Source organism: Pinus tabuliformis, chromosome 6 (assembly GCF_031772625.1).
Source record: "Pinus tabuliformis cultivar Carrire ecotype Pingquan chromosome 6, CPIR1, whole genome shotgun sequence".
Lineage (NCBI taxonomy): Eukaryota > Viridiplantae > Streptophyta > Pinopsida > Pinales > Pinaceae > Pinus > Pinus tabuliformis.
Window position 1 is genome coordinate 1,900,786,806 of NC_142292.1, and position 25,465 is coordinate 1,900,812,270.

General features: G+C 42.7%; 1 protein-coding gene across 6 annotated transcripts in view; it reads right to left on the reverse strand.

The window, feature by feature from the left end:
* Window positions 1–25,465, reverse strand: part of LOC149266788 (uncharacterized) — a 507,359-nt gene that overhangs the window by 310,510 nt on the left and 171,384 nt on the right. For all 6 annotated transcript variants that reach the window (XM_089430902.1, XM_089430881.1, XM_089430890.1 and 3 more), the window contains one exon: window positions 1,493–1,543. In XM_089430902.1, the coding sequence (XP_089287028.1) occupies window positions 1,493–1,543 (51 nt within the window). The remainder of the gene's footprint in view (window positions 1–1,492; window positions 1,544–25,465) is intronic.

Below are 25,465 nucleotides of genomic sequence, written 5' to 3' on the forward strand. Positions count from 1 at the left end.
ATAGGCACTATCAATATTACTTGTGGGTGCACTGATGATCAATCATGGCAACATCTAGTTTTTTGCTTGAGGACATATTGTTGATGGGTTTCATCCACTAATCCACTGTAAAATTGTATAGTCCTCACTGCTCCTTTTGATGATTGACTGAATGTAATGACAATCTCTACATGACAATTTTCATGGCACTATTCCTTGCATTTCTTCTGCATGTCATGCTTGGAATATTTATCAAATATTTTGAGCCACAGCTCGTAGTTAACAGTCTTGACTCTTGAGTTGTTTGTTTAAATCACCCTTCTTAATCCTCAACACTCTTGGCCAGGCACATCTTCATCGAACCACTTTCAGCTTCAGCATGCTTTTGCCACCAACCTTGTAAAACTGTTTCTTGACCATTTGTGCTTATGCTCATCGAAATTTATGTTTAATTTATTGATTCTGAAAAAGTTTGCGTGAATCAGTTTTAGAGACTACAATTTCAGAGGAGGACTCTCCATTACCAATGTCACAAGCAGTTTCGGTGCCTTTTGGGACATCTTCAGCATGCGGTTGTTGTCTATATGATGTTACAGGGTATATTTCTATAGTGGCATATCCCTATGTTCCACATTAATACTCTTTTTCTCTCTTCTTCTCTTCTACCTGAGCATTATTCCATTTAGACTTACTAACTGTAATATCAATGTGTTATGAGGAGCTCTTCACAACATATTAGGATCAATGTTGTGAACATCGACATCGGGATAAAATCGGCAAGGGTCCAGAAAACCAAAGAATCGTAAAAATCGGGCAAATATCGGTAAAAATCGGCAAGATTAATTACCATAAAAATATCTTTAAAAATCAGCAAAGATCTGCTAGGCCAAAAAAACATGATTTCGAGATAAAATTGGGATGTTATCGAGATGTTCGCAACACTGATTAGAATCACAAAAGCATAGCTCCTATCCTTGCTCCCACTCTACATAAATATAACCAGCAGAAAGCTTCAGGATATACCAGAAAAGATTTTGAGAAACTGTACACACTATGATCAACTAACTGTCCATTGCTTATGTTTCTAGTGTAGTAAATATAAATTGTTCTCACTTTGTAAGATAAAAAATAAATTACACTTCAAAATATCTTAACATTAAAAATAACAACTAGCATATGAACTATACATTCAATACTAGACAGTACAAATCAACTATCTCTAGTTACTGAAAAGTTTATTTTCACCCTGTAAGAGAGCATTGTCTTAATCCCACAGAATAATGCAGCATTATAACACAATATATTAGAAGTCAAGATCAGTCTGACAGATACATTTTATTCAACTGAAGTAGCATCATCAAACCTTAGATGCAAGCAAAAAGCCCCACAAGTTGAACAGATGGCTATTAAGACCCCCGTGGAAAAATTGACTAACCTCACAAACTATCCTAAAATTTGTACCTTGTGCATTTATGTTCTTTTTGATACAACTAAACCAAAGAATAAAGAATACCTGGAAAGTTACGCCCTCTTCTGTGATGTCAGCCAAGTGCAATAGAGAGACCTGACAACAAAAGCACCGTTATTAGGACATTTTGAAAATTAAGATTACCTTGCTGGATATAATGAATTCTATGCAATATAATAAAAAACATCAAACAAGAATTGCATATTCCAAGGTAAACTATCCTTTCACTGTGTATTGTACTGTTGTGCAATTGCTGGGAGGACATAGAAGAAAAAGAATGGAAACAGCACATATGCTTGCCCCTTGACTTCCTCCTCTTAACAAACGTCACATATGCTTGCCCCATGGCTTCCTCTTCCCAACAAACCTTCAAATGCACAACAACCCTTGACTTCCTGCTCCCAACAAACCTTCAATTTTATTTGTGATGAATTATGAAACTCTATTGCACATCAGAAACCTTAACCTACCAACAGATGGTTAAGCCTATCAGTGAAAGTGGGGTCTCATTATCACCCCCACCAAGATTCAAGTCTCTCAGTGACATGCTTTTGCTCATGTTCACACTATGCTTCTTCACACCTTTGCTTGCAAAAATGGGTGGGGCTAGGTGGAAGTCCTAGGCAATTTTGGATTAACATTTGTCCCAATGTTAAATCTAAAATGGGGCAGCTGCTTGTTCATGTTGACCGAAAGCTTCAATCAAAAAAATGAAATCTGGAATCTTCCTCACAAGAGAACACCTTCTTGAAGTCGAGCCTTGGCTTAACTGTACATATCAAGATTGAAAGGCAAGATCAATAGAGTATTAATAGAAAATGGGAGAAGCTAAAGCCGCAACTAGGGTCGATCACATACACCAACATTACTAGAACTTTTCTAACGAGGAAGAAAGGTAGCAATACAAAATACGCTTCTTGGCAAATAGAGGGGCAATACTTAATGGAATCATGACCGCTACCCCTAATAAACAAGATATTGGATCTTGTATCTTGATCTTGAAGATCGATATTTTTGTATTGTGTAAGTTAGTTATTGTTAACTCTTAGAAGTATTTTTTTTAAGTGATGTATTTCTTTTTAAAGCATGATAGAAAGTTTTCTGTGTCGAGGAAAAGACATTTAGTGAACAATATTGTTGAATTTCCACGAAACTCTGCAACTAATTAGATGAATAACTGAAAACTTAAACTAGTTTACTTTCACCAAGATACAAAGTTTCTTAACAATTCATTTGCAGCGGAATAAAAACACCAGAGATATAAAAACACATGCACAAATTGTCACACTTATTTTTTCTTGGGAAACCCAACTCGAAAAACCCTCTTGCTTGATGTGGCTATTTTATTCATTGCTCTTAGAGCAATTGAACCTATTAGAAAGCAATTTATCCCTCTGAGAACATACTTGTTCTCCTGTTGATCTAGCTTGGACTTGCCCTGCCATCCCTCGATCCCTGCTCCTAAATCCTAGTGCACTTGTGATCTCCTATTACTTATGACATAAGCTCTCTGCGTTGGCCAAAAACAACACTCTCTCACAACCTGTGAGCTTTGTCTTGTCACAAACCTTTGAACACAAAACAATTGTAATTTACTTGTGCCTTCATCCCCTCCTTATAGATTCGATCCATGCTAAATTAGGCAAGTTCAAATATAGAACTTGAGTTGTGATTGACAAGTTAAGAGTCGAATTGGTTATCTCTCCAATCATCACTAGAGTTATAACTCGTCCTTCCTTCAATCAAGACTAAAGACTCAACTCATTCTAACTGAACTCTATCTGCCAACCAATCCTGTAGTCAAATTGGTGAAGAATTCCACTTAACTGAAGTTCCAACTCTACGCATGTTAACTTGATGATTATTCCCAGCGAACTGGAAATAACTCATTTTAACTGAAGTCTAACTCATGGGGACAATTTGAGGTCTTCACTGGTAAAGCACAAGCCAAAAGACCTTGCTCTCTATATTTTCAACAAGTATGTTAATTTTCCTTAACCCCAATTATTGGCAAGTTATTTCCTAGTAAATCATTTGTTAATTAATTAAATGCATATTACTAAATAAATACACCACTGCAAATTTTAACAAGTAAATAAAAATAAAAGAGCAGAAGCAATGTTAGCGAATTTCACACACATGCACACAGCAAAATTTTCCCTTCAGATCTGTTGTCCATTAACTTCAGTTTTACAGCATACAACAGCTCCCTCACTGAAAAATGGCACAAATAAAAACACTAGAAAACTAGCACAATTATATAGACTTAATGGTTGTTGAATTAAATTATTATCATTATTATTATTAATTATAAAAAAAATTAATGTATAAGTTAAACATATATACATTTAAAAAACATGGAACAAGAATCTTACTCATAGAGATTCATTTCCACTTTACCATGGGGATTTTTAATCTGTAAATAGACTTTGTTACAATACCATGGCTTATCAATACCACATGCCCAAAAATCCTAACTCACTCCATATGACACTTGTTCATATCACATTTTTTTAATTGATCAATTTAATTAACTGGTAAAAATAGCATAACTACTTTGGAGATAAATCTCAACCATTGATTTGTATAAACTGTGTATTACTACCAAGATTCTAGAATATTCTATTGAGGTTATATCCCTACCATCCACCTAATAATTATGGATAATTAAATTAAAATTCTTGAAGCCCTATTCCAAGATAGACACACCTATTGCTGTAATTACAACAATAAAAACGGGCTTATCAGCCCTTTAAGAAAACTTTCTCTGTGCCCATATGAATTGTTCCTACATGTACAGCCTGTTGCTATCACGACAGTTTTAAAAACTAGAACCAGGTTTTGAAACAGGCGACCTATCTAACCAGCTTCGATGAATGGGATTTGAAAAGAAAACATAAAATAATAATTTTTAATGAAAAAAATCATTCTTAATATTTTAAACCATGATTCCAAACTATTAGAGAAAAATATGCAAAGTTTGCTCATCTATATACCATGTAAGGGTGAACATATCAAAATTGCAAGTTGTAAAAATCCTACTAGGAAATTAACAGTAAATACAAAGCTATGAACTAGGAACAACAATGCAAAATATAAAAATCAAACACCCAAATCTGAACAACAAATATGAGTAGAAAATCTGAGCCATTTTATTAATATTTGGAAATCTGGGTACAAAGAATGAGAACAATGGAACTTGGGCTTGCCATTGCAAGCTATGCAAAACCCAGGTGATCTTTCGCTGACCCAAGTGTCAGAATTGCTCCCCACAAGAACTGCGCACTACCCAAAAATTTTGCTAGATGCTGCTCAGATGGAACTGGAATTCTGCCCTGAATATTGCTCGCAAAAATTCTGCAAAATTAGCCCGGACTTCTCTCACCAAACCCACCAAAACCCAGAAATATTTTGGGCTGATTCCGACTGACCACGAAGCCCTCAAAAAGTGTGAATGACCTGCCCTGGCTAACTATGTGCACTAGAGGAAAATCTCTATTGATGTATGCCCAAAACCTCCACTGAAATGCCAACAAGCTCCCCTGCAAATTCCCCTCCAAAATTTCCTCTTTCCTCCAGCCCCTAACTCCTCCACTAGTTGCCCTTCTTCTACCCATGCACAAGCTTTGCCCAGTGAGCTCTACGCACTGCAAAAAGGAGGGAAATTCAACTCTCAATGTTCCCTCAACTCCAACCCTACAAAAGCTACCAAAACTTTGGTCTCAAGGTAAGAAATCTTCCTACAAATCACCGGATCCTCCAACCCACTATGGCTGATCCAATCTATGTCCCACGAACCAGTGTTGATAATATCGGTATCGGGAAAATATCGGCGAGGGTCCAGAAAATATCTTATCGGCAATATCGGCGAAAATATCGGCAAAATATCGGCAAATATCGGCAAGCATAAAAAATGCATAATATATTCATTTTTTTCAGATTTTTAAACATATAAAGCAATAACAACATGAAATAAACACATTGGCACATAAATATGAAGAAAACACTGATATATATGATGTCAAATAGAAATGATATATCAAAGGCGATACCAAATCGTGCTAATCCTTGATAATTGTCCATTCAAGGACTCAAATGTGGAGAACCAATACAAAATAACATCACATATAATAATAAAAGTATCTCATCATCATCAGTGGAGGAAAGAAATTTTATTTCTGAGATTTTGCAATTTGTGATTGACCTCTCTGATTTAAACTCTGCTGCGTAATTTTATTTCTGATACAGCCAATGGTTTTTAACTTTTTATTATCTATAATTCAAATTTCAGAGACAGCTCCCAGCCTAGATTAAATAAATTTAAAAAAATGTAATATATAAAGTTTCTACAATTGGTGATTTTTACTGTTGTTGGGTCCCTCATTTGTAAATGTTATCATATCATTTTAATTTTTTACTCATACATTCATATATTATATATTTATAATTTTATCCTATAATGAATTTCTCAGTTGTATTCCAAATATTTTGGCTATTTTATTGGGGAGCTTTATTTGGTTCACATTTTGTATTAGTCTTTGTTTATGAGCCTGGCCTTATGAGATTTTGTCTGACCTAGCCTTCGGACAGTATTTTTTTGTCAGAGTTTCTCTGGTTCCTGGTTATTGATCATGTCAGGCCCTTGCACGTATACAATTAGATTTCCAAATTGAAAGGAAAAAAATTACCATTTGGTCCCACACTGAGAAGAAAAAGGAAGAGAAATCTGGAAACGATAAGCACGGAAGAGAAGCATAGCAATACCTTGAAGAAAACAGAAATTGTCACTCAGCCGCCATACACACTGCCATACGAATCATTTGCTCAATTAATTGAAGACCTTACAATTTGTTATTGTTATTTGAATTAGTTTATCATTTCTTTGCTTCTTGTGCTCATTTCACACGTTACAAGTCCAAATGGAGGTCACCTGTTTTCTCATCTGTATATTTGCATTGCAGCACCCCGTATCTCAGGAGCTGGCATTATGGGTGTAGTTTACGTTGCAAATCCATTGAATGCTTGCGTGGAGCTCAGTGATTTAGCTCCTAAGACTGGAAATTATTCTCCTATTCTTTTAGTTGAGCGCGGTGGATGCACATATTTGTGAGTTCATGATTCATAGTACATACCTGTTCGTGGCAGCCAAACCCTCCTTCGCAGCGACCACGTTCGTCTCCATCTCTCACAAAAACAAAATGACGAATCGCAAAACCCAAAAATTAATTTATATAGGCCGCCCGGCGATATTTTCCATCGTCTCGCGATATTTTCTAAAATATCGCCGAAATATCGGAAATCGCGCGCGAAATTCAAAACAGGAAAATATCGCGATTTTTTGGGGGCGATATTTCGGCTCGCCGAAAATATCGCGATATTTGCGAATATCGCCGATATTTCGGCGATATTATCAACACTGCCACGAACTGCCTCTGCACCCAGGGAGTGCACAGAACTGGATAAATTCCTGCAATGAAGCTCCATGGATGTCCTGAATTGGACTCCCAAAATTCCTCACTAGGAAGACACTCGAAATTCTCCAAAATGAGGGTGGAATTTCGCCTGAAACTCATGTGCTGAACAACACTCCTACTCCTGTGCTCAACAGCACCAAGAGAGTTTGATTTCTGAAGTATGATAGACAAAAATCCAAAATGAAGACCTCCCTATCTTATTTATAATTGTTGGCCCTCTCTCCCTTAGTGGTCCCCATCCTACAACTCGTACCCCCTCCAAAAGTGTGAATTGTCTCTTCAGGGTCGAATTGTCTCTCTTTGTGGCCTCCACATTCCAGTAAGGCTGCAACGTTTCCTTTTCTCCTAAGTCCCAATGCCCAAAATGTCTCCAATGCCAAAAATTGTCAAAATTGTGCTATTCCTAAGCAATTTAGGAACTTGGGGATATCACATAGTGCAATACATATGAACAACAAAATACATAATCAATGAGGCTCTAAATGGCCTCTAGAGTCTAGAAACAATGCTACAAGCTACCAGGCCACTAGCCTACTACAAATCATTGATCAACATGATCATTCATCGAACTCATCAATATCTCCACTACTAGACATGAGATCATCACCAGGAGCTACAAAAACATCATCTAGCTCAAAGCATGAGAATGACTCAGACTCCTCTACAACCTTAGTATTAGCAGTAGCAATATTAGGCCTCATAAAAGCACAAGTTGGGAGAGTTGCATTAGTGCTTCCATGTGCCATGCTTGGGGTATCACTTCCTTCAACTCTAGTTTGACAACCAGATTTGCATTGAGATTAACCTCCTCCCCCCGCCCCCCAACTCCATGGCATGAATATCCAAATCAAGATCAAACTTAGTTGGTTTTGTCTCCTTCACCCATTTTGAAGTTGGACCAATATCATCAAACACAATGGGATGTACATCAAGTCTTTTGTTCAGCAACTTGTTGCACCTTAGTTGAACGTTGGGCTGCACGAAAACAAGATCATTTAATTATTTTCGTTCCAAACGAGATCTCTTCTTTGTGTTAATCCACTCAAAAACAAACCAATTGCACTCACAACCAGAAGCACTGTAAATTTGGTTGGGAACTCTAATTGCAAACTTTTGCAAATAAAGATATTGCCTGCCAAATGATTCCCACCAATCTGCCACAAAGACAGAGTAAAGTTAGTTCATTGTTCAACAATTTAGATTGTAATTTTAAACAATTGAACCTTAACAAAAAATTGGAATTGCTTACCTAGTTTCTCCACATTTGTTGCAATCTCTGTCGGTCAGGTTTTTGCCAAAGGTATCTATAGCCACAGTGAGCATTGATATTCGATGTATTTCCAATTGCTCAAACGCATTAGGGACCACGTGCTCCAAGCACTCGTACAACCCATCCTTGACCTCCCTAGTCCAATCTTCTCCTAATTAAGCTCTATAATAATACCTTGGGTTCAGGAAATACACAATTGGTTGTATAGGACAATCGAGTTGATTGTTCCATCTGTAATCAATGATCCTTGTAGGTTGCCCATATATACGCTTGGCCATTCGTTGGGCATTAATAAAATTATCTTATTTTATCTTATTGCCTTGTAGATGTAGCCCATGGCCAATTTTTCCCCATCCACCAACTGCAACACCTTGATGAGGGGCTCACCAACTTTCACAAGCTCTGCTGCTTTTTCTGAAAAGTGATGTCAAAGACTTTCTTTTTTGTGTCTTCTCCATCTTGTCTGCGAACCCAATAAGATAAATTCCAATTATCAATGGAAAACATTTTCTATAAGTTTTGATGTTAGGACGTGATGCATTGCAACATGAGGAAGTGAGTTGCAAATCTCATTGGTTGTATGACTATACTTAGCCATTGTTGGTAGCATGTTAGAGTAGGAAGGACTAAGTTGTGTGTCTTGCATTTTTCATTTTGCATCCTTCCTTGCTTATATGATGTTCTTTTTCATGTATTGTAAAGATTTGATTTTTATTTAGTTCAAAGTTTTAGGTAGATGTTTTTTATTAGTGTTATTATATGCCTAACAATGCGATGACATGGTGCATCCTGTGCAAAATGCTATTGATGCTTTTAGTTGTTTTAGCACGATGTAGGGAGTTGATCCGGATTTAAACAGGAACGCAACAAATTACAGAGATAACCATATACACAAAGATGCAGCGGAAATAATACTTCATTTCATTAATGGAAAATACTGAAATATGCTTACAAACAGAAATGGCAATAAACTAGCTAGGGCGATGGTAGCTTATCTCTGAGAAGAGATGTGATGGCTACATGCCTCTGAACTGTTCTGAACTGTATTACAATGAGGCTCGAAGGCCTATTTATTGTTGAGAAACAATGGAAAACCCTTCACATACCGAAACCTAACCCTAGAAGATGAAACGCCAAATTGTGGGCCCCGTTTGGGTAAATTGGTACATCAATTTCCCGGGGTCGTAACTTTGGCATACGATCTCCGTTTGACGCGTACGATAGCTCGTTAGAAAGATCTATCCGAGTACTACCACTTTGGGGGGCAACAATAGGGCTCGGTCGCCCCAGAATTCCAAAAAAACGTCGTTTAGGGCCTCAAAACGGCTCCGGAAGTTCAGGACCCGAAAAACTGCTAAAAATAGTAAACTGTGCTACAATTAAGGAAACTGAAAATGCTGAGAAAGACAATGGTGGGGGTCCAGGTGGACCTGGCAGGTGGCCACCAATATCCACCTGGATCATTCCTCCCCCCTTAGGAAGCAATGGTCCCCATTGCGTTGAGCTCCTCCATGAGATGAGGAAACCTCTGCTGAACTTGTTCCCTGGTGAGCCACTTGCCCTGCTGAAGGAGTTGGCCTGCTTTGACAACTCGATACAGTTGGATATGCTGTTGGCGAGTGTTCTTGATCTGTGTGTCCATGATCCGATCAGTTGCAGCTTGTTCCATGCAATCTGGATTTAATTCTGTGGGTTTGAGCTGTTCTGCAATGTCGGATGTGTCTAGCAATGGTGGAAAGTATGGCCGAAGGCGGTCCACATTGAACACTGGGTGCAGGCCAAGGAATGGGGGAATGCTGAGCTCAAATGCATTGTCTCCCATAGCCTTAGTAATGGTGTAAGGACCATATCGAAGTGGTCTCAATTTCCGATAGGCTCCAGTAAGGCGTTCCTTTTGCAAATGCAACCAGACTTTGTCGCCCACCTGAAACTTGTGTGGCACCCGGTGTTGATCATGTCGCTGCTTGTACTTGGCATTTGATTTCTCAAGAATGTCATGGACCTGCTGGCGAATATGTTGGATGCGCTCAATGAAGCTGGTGGCCTTATCTGTTTCGGACTGGACATGAGCTGAATTCATGTGAGTAGCTGCAAGTGGCATGGCCACATCAATGGGGCATAGTGGCTGGAATCCTAAACCCACCTGAAAAGGGCTATGGCCAGTGGAGCTGTGAAGAGCTCGGTTGTAGCTGTGCTGAACATAGGGGAGGCTCTCGTCCCATGTGCGTGGATGCTTTGAGTTATACATGCGCAGAATGTGCACAATCATTCTGTTGACAACCTCTGTCTGGCCATCAGTTTGAGGATGGAAGGCTGTGGACTTCGTGAGTTTGGTGTCCAGCATTGACCAGAGACTGGACCAAAATGTGCTGAGAAACCGACTGTCCCGATCTGAGATGATAGACTGTGGGATCCCAAAGTGCACCCACACTCGTTCAAAGAAGAGTTTAGCAGTGGCTTCTGCTGTGATATTCTTCTTGCAGGCCATCATAATGGCCATCTTTGAGAACCTGTCGACGACCACAAAAACACAGTCATTTCCATGCTTAGTGGAAGGAAGGCCTGACATGTAATCCATGGAGATGGATTCCCAAGGTCGACTAGGGGTAGGCAACGGGGTATAGAGGCCTTGCTTCTTAATGGTCGGTTTGGCAATGGCACAGGCAGTACATGATCGGATGTACTTCCCAACATCCTGTCGAAGATTCGGCCAATAGAAATAGTTTTGCAGTACTGCCACTGTTTTCTCGACCCCGAAATGCCCAGCAGCCCGACTGTAGTGTGCTTCCCAAATCATCTTGGCACGCTCGCTTGAAGGAACACAGAGGTGACCGAGGTGGCATAATAGGGCATCCTGGAGGTGAAAATCTGCAACCTGCCGACCCTCCAAGAGTGTCTGGTATGTGTGGCCGAATTCTGGGTCGCTTTTGTAGAGAAGTGGCCAATTAGAAGTCTCGTGCCCGCAAGAGTTGAGCACGGTGGTTAGCGCCATGATCGGTGGTCGACTGAGGCAATCTGCAACATTATTGGTGCTGCCCTTTTTATACTTGATATTCAAGTGAAACTGTTGCAGGTATGTAGACCACTTCTGATGGCGATCATTCTGCAATTTCCCTTGGGTCTGTATGAACTGCAGAGGTCGGTGGTCTGTGTGGATGACCGTTTCCTTCCCCAAAATGTAATGCTTCCATTGTCGGCAGGCCTGTACAATGGAATACATCTCTTTATCATAAGTGGGGTACTTCCGGACTGTGTCTGAAAGTGTTTCACTGTGATATGCCACTGGATGTCCATGTTGAGTAAGGACTGCCCCAATAGCATAGTCAGAGGCATCTGTCTCGACCTCAAATGGTTGTTGTAAATCTGGTAACGCGAGCACTGGTGCCGTGCAGAGGCGATCCTTCAACTCCCTGAATGACTTCTGTTGAGATTCAGACCAAAAGAATTTTGCTTTCGCCCCGCCCTTGGTGACTTGACTCAAGGGCCAAGAAATATGAGAAAATCCCAACACAAACCTGCGGTAGAAGTTGGCAAGACCTAGAAAGCTGCGGAGCTCTGTTAGAGTGGTTGGAGAGGGCCAATCCCGAATGACTTGGACCTTGGCTGGATCGACATGCACCCCCTGTTCATCAATGATGTATCCCAGATACTGAACCTCGGTCATGCCAAAAGTGCATTTCTCCAAATTGGCACATAGCTTGTGTTGCCGCAGTGTTTGGAGAACCTGTCGGATGTGGTGGAGGTGCTCTTCCCAACTCTGGCTGAAGATCAGAATGTCATCCAAGTATACTACTACAAAGGAGTTGGTGAATGGCCGCAAGATGTCATCCATTAGCCTCATAAAGGTTGCAGGAGCATTCGTCAATCCGAAAGGCATGACCAACCATTCGAAGAGGCCCTCCTTGGATTTGAAGGCAGTCTTCCACACATCTGAGGGTTCAATTGGTACCTGGTGGTATCCTGACTTCAGATCGATCTTGCTGAAATATTTCGCCCCCTTTAGTTGGTCTAGGAGGTCATCAATCCGCGGGATCGGGTACCTATTACGGACAGTGATCTTGTTCAGCGCCCGATAGTCAATACAGAGTCTCCACGTCCCATCCTTCTTCTGTACCAACACTATCGGGCTCCCACAGGGCGAAGAACTCGGACGGATGTGACCTTTCTGCAGGAGCTCCTGAATCTGTCTCTTGATTTCATTGTTCTCCAGAACGGAGCGCCGATAAATTGGTCCATTGGGTAGCGGCGCACCTGGGGTCAGATCGATGGAGTGCTTGACTTGACAGTGCAGAGGAACCCCTGCCGGGGAGGTGAAGATGTCTTCGTACTCCTCCACAATCTTGTCCATCTGTAGCTGCCGTGCAGAGGAACCCCGTTTGGAGGCCGCGGCCACTGTCTTCTTCTTCCCTTGAGGGCGTATCATCAGGAAAACAAATTTCCTGGTTTTGGAAATGATCTTACTACATTGTTTTGCAGTAATCAAAGAGATGGCGGCAGGTGGTGCTACCTCTGGTATCCTGAACAACTTATTTCCCAATGTAATAATAACAGCACGGGGCCTTGATTCATACACAGCATGTCGCTTCCACAAGTATGGTTGTCCTAGTAATACATCACAAACTTCAAGGGGAGCAATGTCACACAATACCTCATCCGTGAAGGGCTTGATGTTGTATGGAAGGCGACACTGCTGGCTCACGCGAAGATCTCGCCCTTGGTGAAGCCACCCAATGGTGTATGGTTGTGGATGTGCTGTGGTCGGTAAGCCCAACCGCTTCACGACCTCTGCCGAAATGAGGTTCTTTTGACTCCCGCTATCAACAATGAACTGTATCGGGGAGCCCTTTACCCACATCTGGGAGTGGAAGAGACGCTCCTCCTCCTCTGGATCTTCGGGTTCATTTTTCTGGATCTTTGCGGTAGCAACAGTGGCGCTGGGATCCGCATCAATGATCTGCTTCCCTTTTTCATACCCCTTATCGGGTTCTGACTCAGAGTCGGAACATGCATCTGATTCTGAAACCTTTAGCTCAGCCACCAGTGACTGCTTGGCCCGACACTCACTTGTGTTGTGAGTGGAGCTCTTATGGAACTCGCACCATTTTCCAGTGTCCTTTCTCGGCTTCGCGGCGTTGCTCTTTGCTTGCAGCTTCGGCTGGTTGTCTTGGGCTGTCCCGCCTTGGCTTTGTCCTTTGTTCTGTGGTTTAGGGGCACCTTTCCCCTGCTTTGGATTCGCAGATCCAAAGTCTCGCTTCTTTTGTTTAAACTTCTGCTCGACCTTGACAGCATACCGGTATGCTGCGCCGAGCGAGGGGATGTTTAAGAACTGTATTTCTTCCTGGATGTACTTGTGCAGGCAGCCACGGTATTTGAGTATCAAATGTTGCTCCGAATCCTTGATACCCAACTTTGTGCGAAGGGTATGGAAAAGATTGGTGAACTCCGGCACGTCTTGGTCCCTTCCCTGCCGCAGCGTGGTCCACTTTATGTATTCATCCTCATAGCTTCCGACAGGGTAGTACTGCTCCTTGATGGCATCCCGGAACGAATCCCAGGTGGGTGCGGCTGAAAATAGTGAGCCAGTACTTTCATCCTTCTGCTCGCAGTAGGTTTCCCACCAGTCCTTGACGTGGGGGGCTGCTTTGAGAAGAGCAAAAACAATCTTTTCCCGACTCGAAAATTCATGAACAGAAAAATAACCCTCTAGCAGATTTAACCATTTATCTACGGCATCGGCGTCTATCTGACCCTCGAATATGGGGATTTCAAAATTAACTTGTACCTTAAAGGGTGTGGCATTTCCAGAGGAGCTACTGGAAGCCGATGCGCCGCTTCTGGGTAGCCGCTGAAGGATCTGCGCAAAGCTGTCCATCATCGCGTTCCGTTGTCGCTCGAGCGCTTCTTCGAGCAAGATTTTGATGGGATCTCCTGCCCCCTCGTCTTTCTTCTCGTCCGCCATGGGAGGCCGTCGGGATTTGCGAGGCTGGTCTTGCAAAGGTTCAACCAGTTCAAGCCCTAACTCCTTATATCCCGACCTTGTTGGGGACATGCAAAGAAAAACAGAGAAAAAGCAGACCGCTCTGATACCATTGATCCGGATTTAAACAGGAACGCAACAAATTACAGAGATAACCATATACACAAAGATGCAGCGGAAATAATACTTCATTTCATTAATGGAAAATACTGAAATATGCTTACAAACAGAAATGGCAATAAACTAGCTAGGGCGATGGTAGCTTATCTCTGAGAAGAGATGTGATGGCTACATGCCTCTGAACTGTTCTAAACTGTATTACAATGAGGCTCGAAGGCCTATTTATTGTTGAGAAACAATGGAAAACCCTTCACATACCGAAACCTAACCCTAGAAGATGAAACGCCAAATTGTGGGCCCCGTTTGGGTAAATTGGTACATCAATTTCCCGGGGTCGTAACTTTGGCATACGATCTCCGTTTGACGCGTACGATAGCTCGTTAGAAAGATCTATCCGAGTACTACCACTTTGGGGGGCAACACTAGAGCTGGGTCGCCCCAGAATTCCAAAAAAACGTCGTTTAGGGCCTCAAAACGGCTCCGGAAGTTCAGGACCCGAAAAACTGCTAAAAATAGTAAACTGTGCTACAATTAAGGAAACTGAAAATGCTGAGAAAGACAATGGTGGGGGTCCAGGTGGACCTGGCAGGTGGCCACCAATATCCACCTGGATCAGGAGTAGGTCTATGACCCAAGGATTTGTTGGGATTCTCATGTCCTCTTTGTGCTAACACATCAATCATGCACTCAATGGTGAGCACATGTTCACCAAAGGGAACTAGATATTACCCTCTAGCCTGTGGGTAACCCCCAAGGGATATTTCTCTTCAATTCTCATACACGTGTTCACCAAAGGGAGCCAGATATTACCCTCCAGCCTATGGGTAACCCCCAAGAGATATATCTTTTCAATTTTCATCTAATTTTCCAACTAGAAACCCTGCATTGATCCACAAATAGCCACTCACAATTTCCGTTCAACCACTCTCTAGTCAATGATTTTCTTTCATCTAGCCAGTTCATCGAATGAAGGTGGGTCTTCAAATACGAGGTACGCTAACCATTTCGTATCAAGTGCTTTCATATGATGGTTTAAGGCATTCTAGTTTGGATCACATTTTAAATTGAATGATTGATTGCTTTCAATTGTATCCTTGTTTCCCTGCTTCACCTTAGTGGTTATCTCTGGCCACTAGTCCGGCATAACCCTCCTTGAGGTCTTTCTTTCGACAATCTAGGAGGGGCACAAATAGAAGGCCTTGATTGATAATGTACGTCCATGGTAGTCCATACTTTACACTTTTCGCCTTTTCCCTTGTTCCATCTCCCTTCTTATGGTTGATTTCTTTCTACTCACATTCCTCGATTCCCCCTGTGTCCCATGTCATTGAATAAGGATCTAGAAACTTAGCCCTAACATGTTGATGCAATTGAAAAAAAGAAAAAATCCTATATAGCCACATCAAAAGAATAAATGTTAGAAGGCAAAATATGGTAGGGCCAAAATGTAAGTGTGTAGACAAAACCCTAACCTGGGCTCTAACCCCCTCATTAGCCCTCTCACCCAGTTCCTAGTTTATCATGATCTATTTAAATGAAGGGAGTTTTTGAATGTCCCAACCATGATGAGCAATGGACCACTACATCATAAGGCAGTATTTGATGCATCTATTGAAGAAAAAAGTACACTTGAAGGATGGTAAAAATAGGTCAAGGAAAGGGTAGCTCAGGCCCCACAATTGCTCCCTCTTCGCATCATATTACTCAAGGACATTGGTTGCATAGATTAGTGTTGATAAAATCGTCGATTTTCTAGTGTTGTGCCGAAAAATCGTGATTTTTCAGCACACTGATTTATCATCCTGAAAAAATCATTATTTTTCCTCTAGTGGTTTTTTTGGCCAATTTTTAAAACTTTAAAAAAAATGAATATATTTTGTATTCATGGTTTTCTGATTGTTACCGATTTTTTCATCGATGTTTTTTGGTCACTCACCAATTTTTCTGATGTTTTCTGTTGAAATTTCTAAATGTTACCCATTAGAAATCCCTACTACATTATCTAGTTTATTTCACCTACTTGTTTATTCCTTAACAAGTTATTTATTCATATAAATACTAAAAATAAACACAATGCATCCTTAACTCATATACAGATCAGCGGCTGAAATAATAGACAAACACACAAGGGACACTGTTATTTTTGGACAATCGTCCCCGGAAAAACCCAATGCGGGAAAACCGGTGCAGCAATTCTGAGGGTTTTATTATTATGCAAATTTCTTGAGTACAACTAGGGTGCCAAAATGGCTCACCCAACAGAGATTTTTACACGGCAGTAATACCTCTTCTCGGAGACAGATATTCAGCTTCTCAACACTAGTCTGCCCCATGAAAATCCTTCCGGCGCTTCTCCAAGGCTCTGCGTCAGCCCTGCTAGCCTCTACGTAGCTCTAGAACCCTCTATGTCAGCCTTCTGCCTCTCTGCGTCAGCTCTCTGGCCCTCTGCGTCACCCACGCAGGCCCTTCAGCTTCTGCGCAGTCTCTAGTTGCCTCTACGTGGCTCCTGCTGCCTCTGCATAGCCTCCTCAGTCACTGCGCTGACCCTCTGGCACTATCTTTGCCTCTCTGCTATGTACTCACTGTCGCTCGTTGCAACTCAGATCACTTGTTCGAATTTTCTCACCAAACCCCACTCCAGAAATCGAACTGACTGATCAATCTTGGTTTATCCCCAACTCACCCTCAAGCCTCCTCTCATACCTTTTCTGTTGAGACTTCAACGGCCGAGATAAAGTCTCTAATCAACGGCTAAGATTAGATTTGGCTTGATCCATGTCATTTAGAACATTCTCACCCAGTTTTATATTAATACCCATTAATATTTTAATTTTCCTAAGTTTAGACTTAGGAACTGTTGAAGTTTCTAACTTTACTTAGTTAGAAACCATCCATGCACTTTATCTGATTTATTCCTACCTACTTGTTATTTTCCTTAACAAGTTATTTACAATGTAAATACTGAAAATAAACACTAGTGCATGCTCAACATATTATAGATCAGCAACTAAAAGAAACAGAAACAAACACGCCACGACACCATTATTTTTGGACTAATGTCCCCGGAAAAACACAATGTGGGAAAACTGGTGCAGTTATCTGAGGGTTTTCTTATTAAGCAATATCAGAGTACAATCTGGGTGTCGAAACTGGCCTACCCAACAAAGAATTTCCTTGGCAGTAATACCTCTCAGTTTCTGACAAATCTTTTGGTTGAAACCCTGGATAATCCTTTCGGCAGCTACTCATCACAAATCTGCCCCAGAAACCCCAGCGTCAGCCACTCTGGAATGCATCAGCCCCTCTAAGTCACGCTGGCCCTATGTCATCCCGAATGGGTCCGCGTCAGCCCTGGGATGCCCTACGTCAGCCTTTTGGCCTCTCTGGCTCTACGCAGCTCCCGGCTACCCCTGCATGAGCCCTGGCTAGCTCTGTGTCACTCTCCTTAGCTACTGTGCAACTCTCCTGACATTATCTCTACCTCTTTATCTCTCTGTACTCAAATGCCCCTCAACTGCATCTCCCGATCACTAATTATATCTCTCTTAGCAAACCACACTCTACAGAATAGAATGACTAATCACTCTGGTGTGTTCTCTAAGTGACCCTCAAGCCTCCTCTTATACTTTTCCTGTTGACATATCAACGACCGAGATTAAGTCCCTAATCAACGGCTAAGATTAGATCTGGTTTGATCCATGTCTTTTGGACCATTCTAACACAAATTCATATTAATACACATTAATATTTTATTTTCCCTAAGTTTAGACTTAGAGACTCCATTAAAAATATTAATTATTTTAATATCTCCTGATCTGGTTAGAATCGACCCAAACCCTTTCTGGGTATTGGAGATCTCATGTGCCCCAGCCTTTCCACCAAATTTCGTGGCTAGAGCACATCCGATGCTACCCCAAATCAACACTCCCTCTTAGCGAGGGTTGTGCTCTAGCAATACTCCTCACTGAGTATTACTCTGATCATCCGCCACGGTCCCTGTGCTGATGCTAGGCCTTCCTGCCCAACATCCTCTGCACTGCCACTGCCACTGCCACTGCCATCCTCTGTTCTGCCACTGCCACTGTTGTATCTGTACAACAGCTCCCTCTACATTTGTGCTACTGTTGGTCCTTTCTCCCAGCACTGCATTGCACTGCACCTCCTCTCATCATGTTGCATCGTGCTGCCCACTACTACACTGCAACTCAGTTACTGAGAAGTAAGTAACTAATCTCCCACTCTGACCTTCCTGTTGGGCTAGAAACACCCACTGATGCTGAAGCTCCCTCTGCCGCTAACAAGTGCTCCCTCTCTGACCTCTGCACTGCTGCAACAACTCCCTGCATCTCGCACCATTGCACACCTCTATGCCATCCTACACTGGTGCAACACTCCTGTGCCTCTCACACTGCTGCAACCTGCTAGCCTCGCGCTATCTCGGGACTCCTGCACTGTAGCTATCTCTGTCGCTCCATCCGCATCCGTCTCTACCCAACCAGCCAATCCTGTTACTCCTCGACCGGGCTCCCGTAGCAAAGTCTAATCCAAGAGGTTGGGTACCTCGAGGATCTTGCCCCTCATCGCCTGTAGTCCGCCTGACTACAGCTCGATGTATCCCCACTTCCGCTCAAGTGGTGCATGGGCACTCATGGCACAACCATCGTCTGTCAAAACTTCCTTCTCTGCCCATGCTGGCATTGCCTTAGTCTCAGAAGACTCGAAGACTCTCCCTTACTCTTCTTCCTTGGGCACTGGGTCGCATAGTGACCCAGCTCCCCACAGTGGAAGCACTTGATATTGGAGAGATCCTTCTTCCACTTTTCCTACTTTCCCTCAAATGCTAGGGCCATGTCTTCCTCCTCCTACTTGACTTTGATCCCCTTGCTGTTGCTACCCGTCTTCGACTATCGTCAGATCTCTTCCTGGCAAAAAGCTTCCCACATCTCATCCCAAGGTGGAAGTGTCCCTCTGCCCAGTATCCTCTAGACAAACACCTCCCAGTCTTCTGAGACAGCATTCAAGGCTGTCCTCACCATCAGCTCCTGATCCGGTGTCGCCCCTATTGTAGTAAACTGATCTCGAATCTCATTCAGTCCTTCGAGGGAGGTGTCAATCAGTTCTCCCTTCTTCATCTGATACGATCTCCACTGGTTCTCAAACAGCATTCTTCTATGCACAGAAGTATGCTGGTATAGCTTCTTGAGAGCCTCCCACATCTCAAAAGTCGTTTCCTTCTCGGCTATGTGTGGTACTACATGATCCTTGACCCCGTCAAGGATAATGCTCTTGGCCCTCGCCATCGCCTCCTCGTACCTGTCATTATCATTGGGGTCGACTGGGACATCTATTACCTTCAAGATGAAGTTCTTGACACAATTGTTGTCAAATACAGATAAGATTCTGGCCTTCCAGACTGCGAAGTTCGATGCTCCGTCCAGTCTATCCTGGTCTCTTACTCCATGTAGTGCCATGATTCTCCTCTACTTCCCTCTTGGAAGTTCTCTGTTTGACTCCTCTGCGTCTCTACTTCTCGTCTGGAACTTCTCCTCTGGACTCCCTCTAAGTCCTGATTTCCCTCCTGGAAATCCTTCTGCCGCTGTCGAGATGCCCCATACTCTGATCGTCTTGTGCAACTGCACCACTGATATGGGTTCCTCGACTAGAAACCCTCGATAACATCTCCTCTAGCCTTGCTCTATCAGGTACTGTTCGACTACAGTACCTCACCAGATCCACTCTACAATATTCCCGTAGCCTTCTAAACCCTAGCATCCTGAATGTGAGAGCTCCTAGGCTCTGCGCAATCCTAGCACCGTAACCCATCCTCCTCAGCGAATTGCGTCAGCCCTCCCAGCTACTGCGTGAGGCTTCTCTTGCCTTCCTTCACCTTTGCGCTACCTCTTCCTGGCTCACCCTTGATGACGCAAGCACTGCATCACCCTTCCTTGTTGCTGCTCTGCTAGAAACAGATTCTGTCACCTCAGACAGCTATCTTATCTTTTAGATCTTGGGAGGAGAGACCCCCAAGATCTAAAAGATTGCATTGCCAGAAGAAAAATAGGAGAATGCCCAATAAACAATACCACAAAAGAAACTTTTTATGAAAACCCATTGATCTGGATTTAAACATGAATGCAACAAAATACAGAGGTAACCATAAAGATAGTTATGCAGCGGAAATAATACTTCATTTCATTAATGGAAAATACTGAAATATGCTTACAACCAGAAATGGAAATAAACCAGCTAGGGCGATGGTAGCTTATCTCTAAGAAGAGATGTGGCAGCTACATGCCTCTGAGCTGTAAAGGCTACATTGTAGCGGACCATCTCCCCTTTTACAAAATGTGACTTGCTACTTATAGTATTTTTCAGTTACAATACAATGGGTCAATTCCATGGGTGAATGAATACCATGGGTGGATATCACAATACCATGGGTCAATTCCATGGGTGAACGAATACCATGGGTGGATGTCAAAATACCATGGGCAAATACCATGGGTGAAAGAATACCATGGGTGGATGTCACTTACAATACCATGGGTAAATTCCATGGGTCGATGAATAATATGCGTGGATGAGTACCATGGGTTGATGCCATTTTCCATTCGGATCATTCCTCCCTCCTTAAGAAGCAATGGTCCCCATTGCGTAAAGTTCCCTCCTGCAAAGCCTTTGTTGAATATGAAGAGCCACTGAAGATAAGAGTTTTATGTGGTTAACCCATAACCATGATAAACGAAGATCCGAGGATAGAGATACCCTGTAATGCTTGTGACCAACTGTGATGATGATAGTGTGCGGCCTAGCAAATGGACTTCAATGAAGTGTGGGTTTGTGGATGACCCATAACCATGAAGATCCGAGGATAGAGATACCCTGTAATGCTTGTGACCAACTGTGATACTGACAGTGTGCGGCCGAGCAAATGGACTTCGATGTTTGTGGATGACCCATAACCGTGATCTTTGTTGCTGATGAAATAGCAGGTGCCTACATAGCCTGGGGTGGGAGGGCACGTCTCCAAATAACCCAAGCCGAATGCTGCTATGTTAAAACTGATGGATGTGAAGCAGGTGCCTACTAAAGTGGGGTGGGAGGGCACGTCTCCAATGGGACCCACTCCGAATGCTACTCCAGAATTAAAATGGACATAACTCAACCAATATGACTCAGAATATTTATTATAACCTATTTTTGGAAGCAGAAGGATCATTTTGCATCTTCCCATGTGATGGAATTCCTTATCTGGAGACTCTGAGATCTCAAATTCGTGCTGCAACAATTCCGCCGTCACAAAAATTCTGATAAAATAGCTGATTTTAAATCAACGATATCTCCCACATCCGGACTCCGATTCGACCCATTTTTATTTTGAAATTGGGTGATTTTTCGAGAGGAATCCAGATCTGGTATTAGTTTTTGTAAATTTTGTACCAAATGTTTCAGATCTGATCTGAAAAGTCGCCGCCCAAAAAAAAAAATCCTGCAAAAAATTTGAGACTGAAATATGCATGAAACCCTCATTCCCATGGAATCATAACCTGCTCTGATACCACTGATCCGGATCTTGGGAGGAGACCCCCAAGATCTAAAAGATTGAAATGGATCTTGGGAGGAGAGACCCCCAAGATCTAAAAGATTGCATTGCCAGAAGAAAAATAGGAGAATGCCCAATAAACGATACCACAAAAGAAACTTTTTATGAAAACCCATTGATCTGGATTTAAACATGAATGCAACAAAATACAGAGGTAACCATAAAGATAGTTATGCAGCGGAAATAATACTTCATTTCATTAATGGAAAATACTGAAATATGCTTACAACCAGAAATGGAAATAAACCAGCTAGGGCGATGGTAGCTTATCTCTGAGAAGAGATGTGGCAGCTACATGCCTCTAAGCTGTAAAGGCTACATTGTAGCGGACCATCTCCCCTTTTACAAAATGTGACTTGCTACTTATAGTATTTTTCAGTTACAATACAATGGGTCAATTCCATGGGTGAATGAATACCATGGGTGGATATCACAATACCATGGGTCAATTCCATGGGTGAATGAATACCATGGGTGGATGTCACAATACCATGGGCAAATACCATGGGTGAAAGAATACCATGGGTGGATGTCACTTACAATACCATGGGTAAATTCCATGGGTCGATGAATAATATGCGTGGATGAGTACCATGGGTTGATGCCATTTTCCATTCGGATCACTTCTGCTACTATTGCTCCGCTCGGCTGATGTCCTTTAGTCCTCCTGTGATCTACAATCACACTTTGATACCATGTTGAAGTTTCTAAGTTTACTTTAGTTAGAAACCCTCCATGCACTTTATCTGATTTATTCCTACCTACTTGTTATTTTCCTTAACATGTTATTTACAATGTAAATACTGAAAATAAACACTAGTGCATGTTCAACATATTACAGATCAACAACTAAAAGAAACAGAAACAAACACGCCATATGACACCATTATTTTTGGACTAATGTCCCAGGAAAAACCCAGTGTGGGAAAACCAGTGCAGCTATCTAAAGGTTTTCTTATTAAGCAATATCAAAGTACAATCTGGGTGCCGAAACTGGCCTACCCAACATAAATTTCCTTGGCAGTAATACCTCTCAATTTCTGACAAATCTCCTGGTTGAAACCCGAATAATCCTTCCGGTAGCTACTCAGCACAAATCTGCCCCAGGAACCCCAGCGTCAACCTCTCTCTGGACTGCGTCAGCCCCTCTCTACGTCACGCTTGCCCTGTGTCACCCCGGATGGGTCTACGTCAGTCCTAGGATGCCCTACGTCAGCAACACTGGCCTCTCTGAGGCTCTGCGCAGCTCCTGGCTGCCCCTGCGTGAGCCCTAGCTGGCTCTGCATCACTCTCCTTGGCTATTGCGCTGCTCTCCCAGCATTATCTCAGCCTCTCTGTCTCTGTGTACTCAAATGCCCCTCAGTTACATCTCCCGATCACTAATTATATCTCTTAACAAACCCTGCTCTAGAGAATAGAATGACTGATCACTCTCATGTGTTCTCCAAGTGACCCTCAAGCCTCCTCTTATACTTTTCCTGTTGACATATCAACGGTCGAGATTAAGTCCCTAATCAACGACTAAGATTAGATCTGGCTTGATCCATGTTTTTGGACCATTCTAACACAAATTCATATTAATACACATTAATATTTTATTTTCCCTAAGTTTAGACTTAGGGACTCCATTAAAAATATTAATTATTTTAATATCCCCTGATCTGTTTAGAATCTACCCAAACCTTTTCTGGGTATTGGAGATCTCATGTGCCCCAGTCTTTCCACCAAATTTCGTGGCTAGAGCACATCCAATGCTACCCCAAATCAACAAGAACCCCATCAAAATTATTAATTATTTTAATATCTCTCTAACCGAGTGGAATTTCTCCAAACCATTTCTGGATCTTGGGGATCTTATGTGCTTTAGCCTCTCCACCAATTTTCATGGCTAGAGCGCATTTGATGCTATCAAAAATCAACACTCCCTCTTAGCGAGGAATGTGCTCTAGTAATGCTCCACCACTGAACATCACACTAATCCTCCAACACCGGTACCTGTGCTGATGTTGGGCCTGCTACCCTACATCCACTGCACTGTTGCCTCTTGTACTGCTGCCCATGGCTCTACCACTGCCACTGCTACATTTGTACTACAGCTCCCTCTCAACATGTTGCATCATGCTGCCTATAGCACTACTACTACTAACTATTGCACTACAACTCAGTTAATGAGAAGTAACCAATCTACCCAAATACAGACATCCTTGTCAGTCCAGAAGCCTCGTGATGTTGAAGCTACCTCTGTTGTTATCATGTGCTCCCTCTGTTGCCTCTGCGCTGCTGCAACCACCTCTGTGCCTCTCGAACTGATGCAGCCTCCTTTGTGCCTCTCTGCACTACTACAACCACCTTTGTGCCTCTCGCATCGCTGCAACCCCCACTGCGTTGCTATAGACCTCTGCACTCTAGCACTGCCTTGTCACTCCATCCGCATCTTGCTTCTACCGACATTCATCATCCTGCTACTGTCATTCAAGACTCCCATTGCCGGATATGATCCAAGAGTTTGGGTACCTCAAGGATCTTGCCCTCATCTTCTATAGTCCTCCCGACTACAGCTCGATGTCTCCTCACCTCTTCTCTAGAGGTGCATGAGCACTCATGGCACAGTCGTCATCCGTCTTGACTTCTTTCTTCACCTTAGACGAAGATGCCTTGGAGTCAGAAGCCTCTCCCTTATTCTTCTTCTTAGGTCACTAGGATGCATAATGACCCAGCTCCCCACAATGGAAGCACTTCACTTTGGAGATGTCCTTCTTCTTCCTCTTCCCCTGTTGTCACGCAGATGCCAGAGCTGCATCCTCCTCCTCTTTCTTGATTCGACCTCCTTTGTTGCTACTTCCTGCCTTGGTCAACCGTCTGATCTCTTCTGGGCGAAGAGCTGCCCATATCTCTTCCCATCCTAGAAGAATAGCTCTGCCCAAAATGCCTTGGATAAATGTCTCCCACTCCTCGAAGACTGCATTCAGGGCAGTCCTCTCCATGAACTCCTAATCCGGTGTGGCCCCTATGGAAATAAGTTGGTCCTGAATCTCCTGCGATCTGAGGAGGTATAGATCTCTCTGCTCCCCCTTCTGCATCTAATACGATCGCAGTTGATTCTCTAATAGAATCTTCTGCTACACGAAAGTGCCCTGATACAATGTCGTCAAAGCATCCCACATCTCCTTTGTCGTGTTCTTCTTGGCAATATGTGGTACGACATGATCCTTGACCCCATCAAAGATTATGCACTTTGCCTTTTCCATTGCATCCTCATACTTCTCATTATCAGCTGGGTCTACTGGGATAGCCACGGTTCTCAAGGAGAAGCCCTTGATGCGATGTCTATCTAGAACAAACAGGATCTTGGCCTTCTAGACGACAATGTTGGAGGCCCCGTCCACCCTGTCCTGATCCCTCAATCTGTTCATTGTCATCTCCGCTCCTCTTCTGGACTCCCTCTAAGTCTCGACTTCCTTCCTGGAAGTTCTCTCCTAGACTCCCTCTAAGTCTCGATTTCCCTGCTGCAAATCTTCCCGCCAACTGTCGATCCTCTCCTCTCCGATCCTCTTTCCAATTGCACCTCAGATCT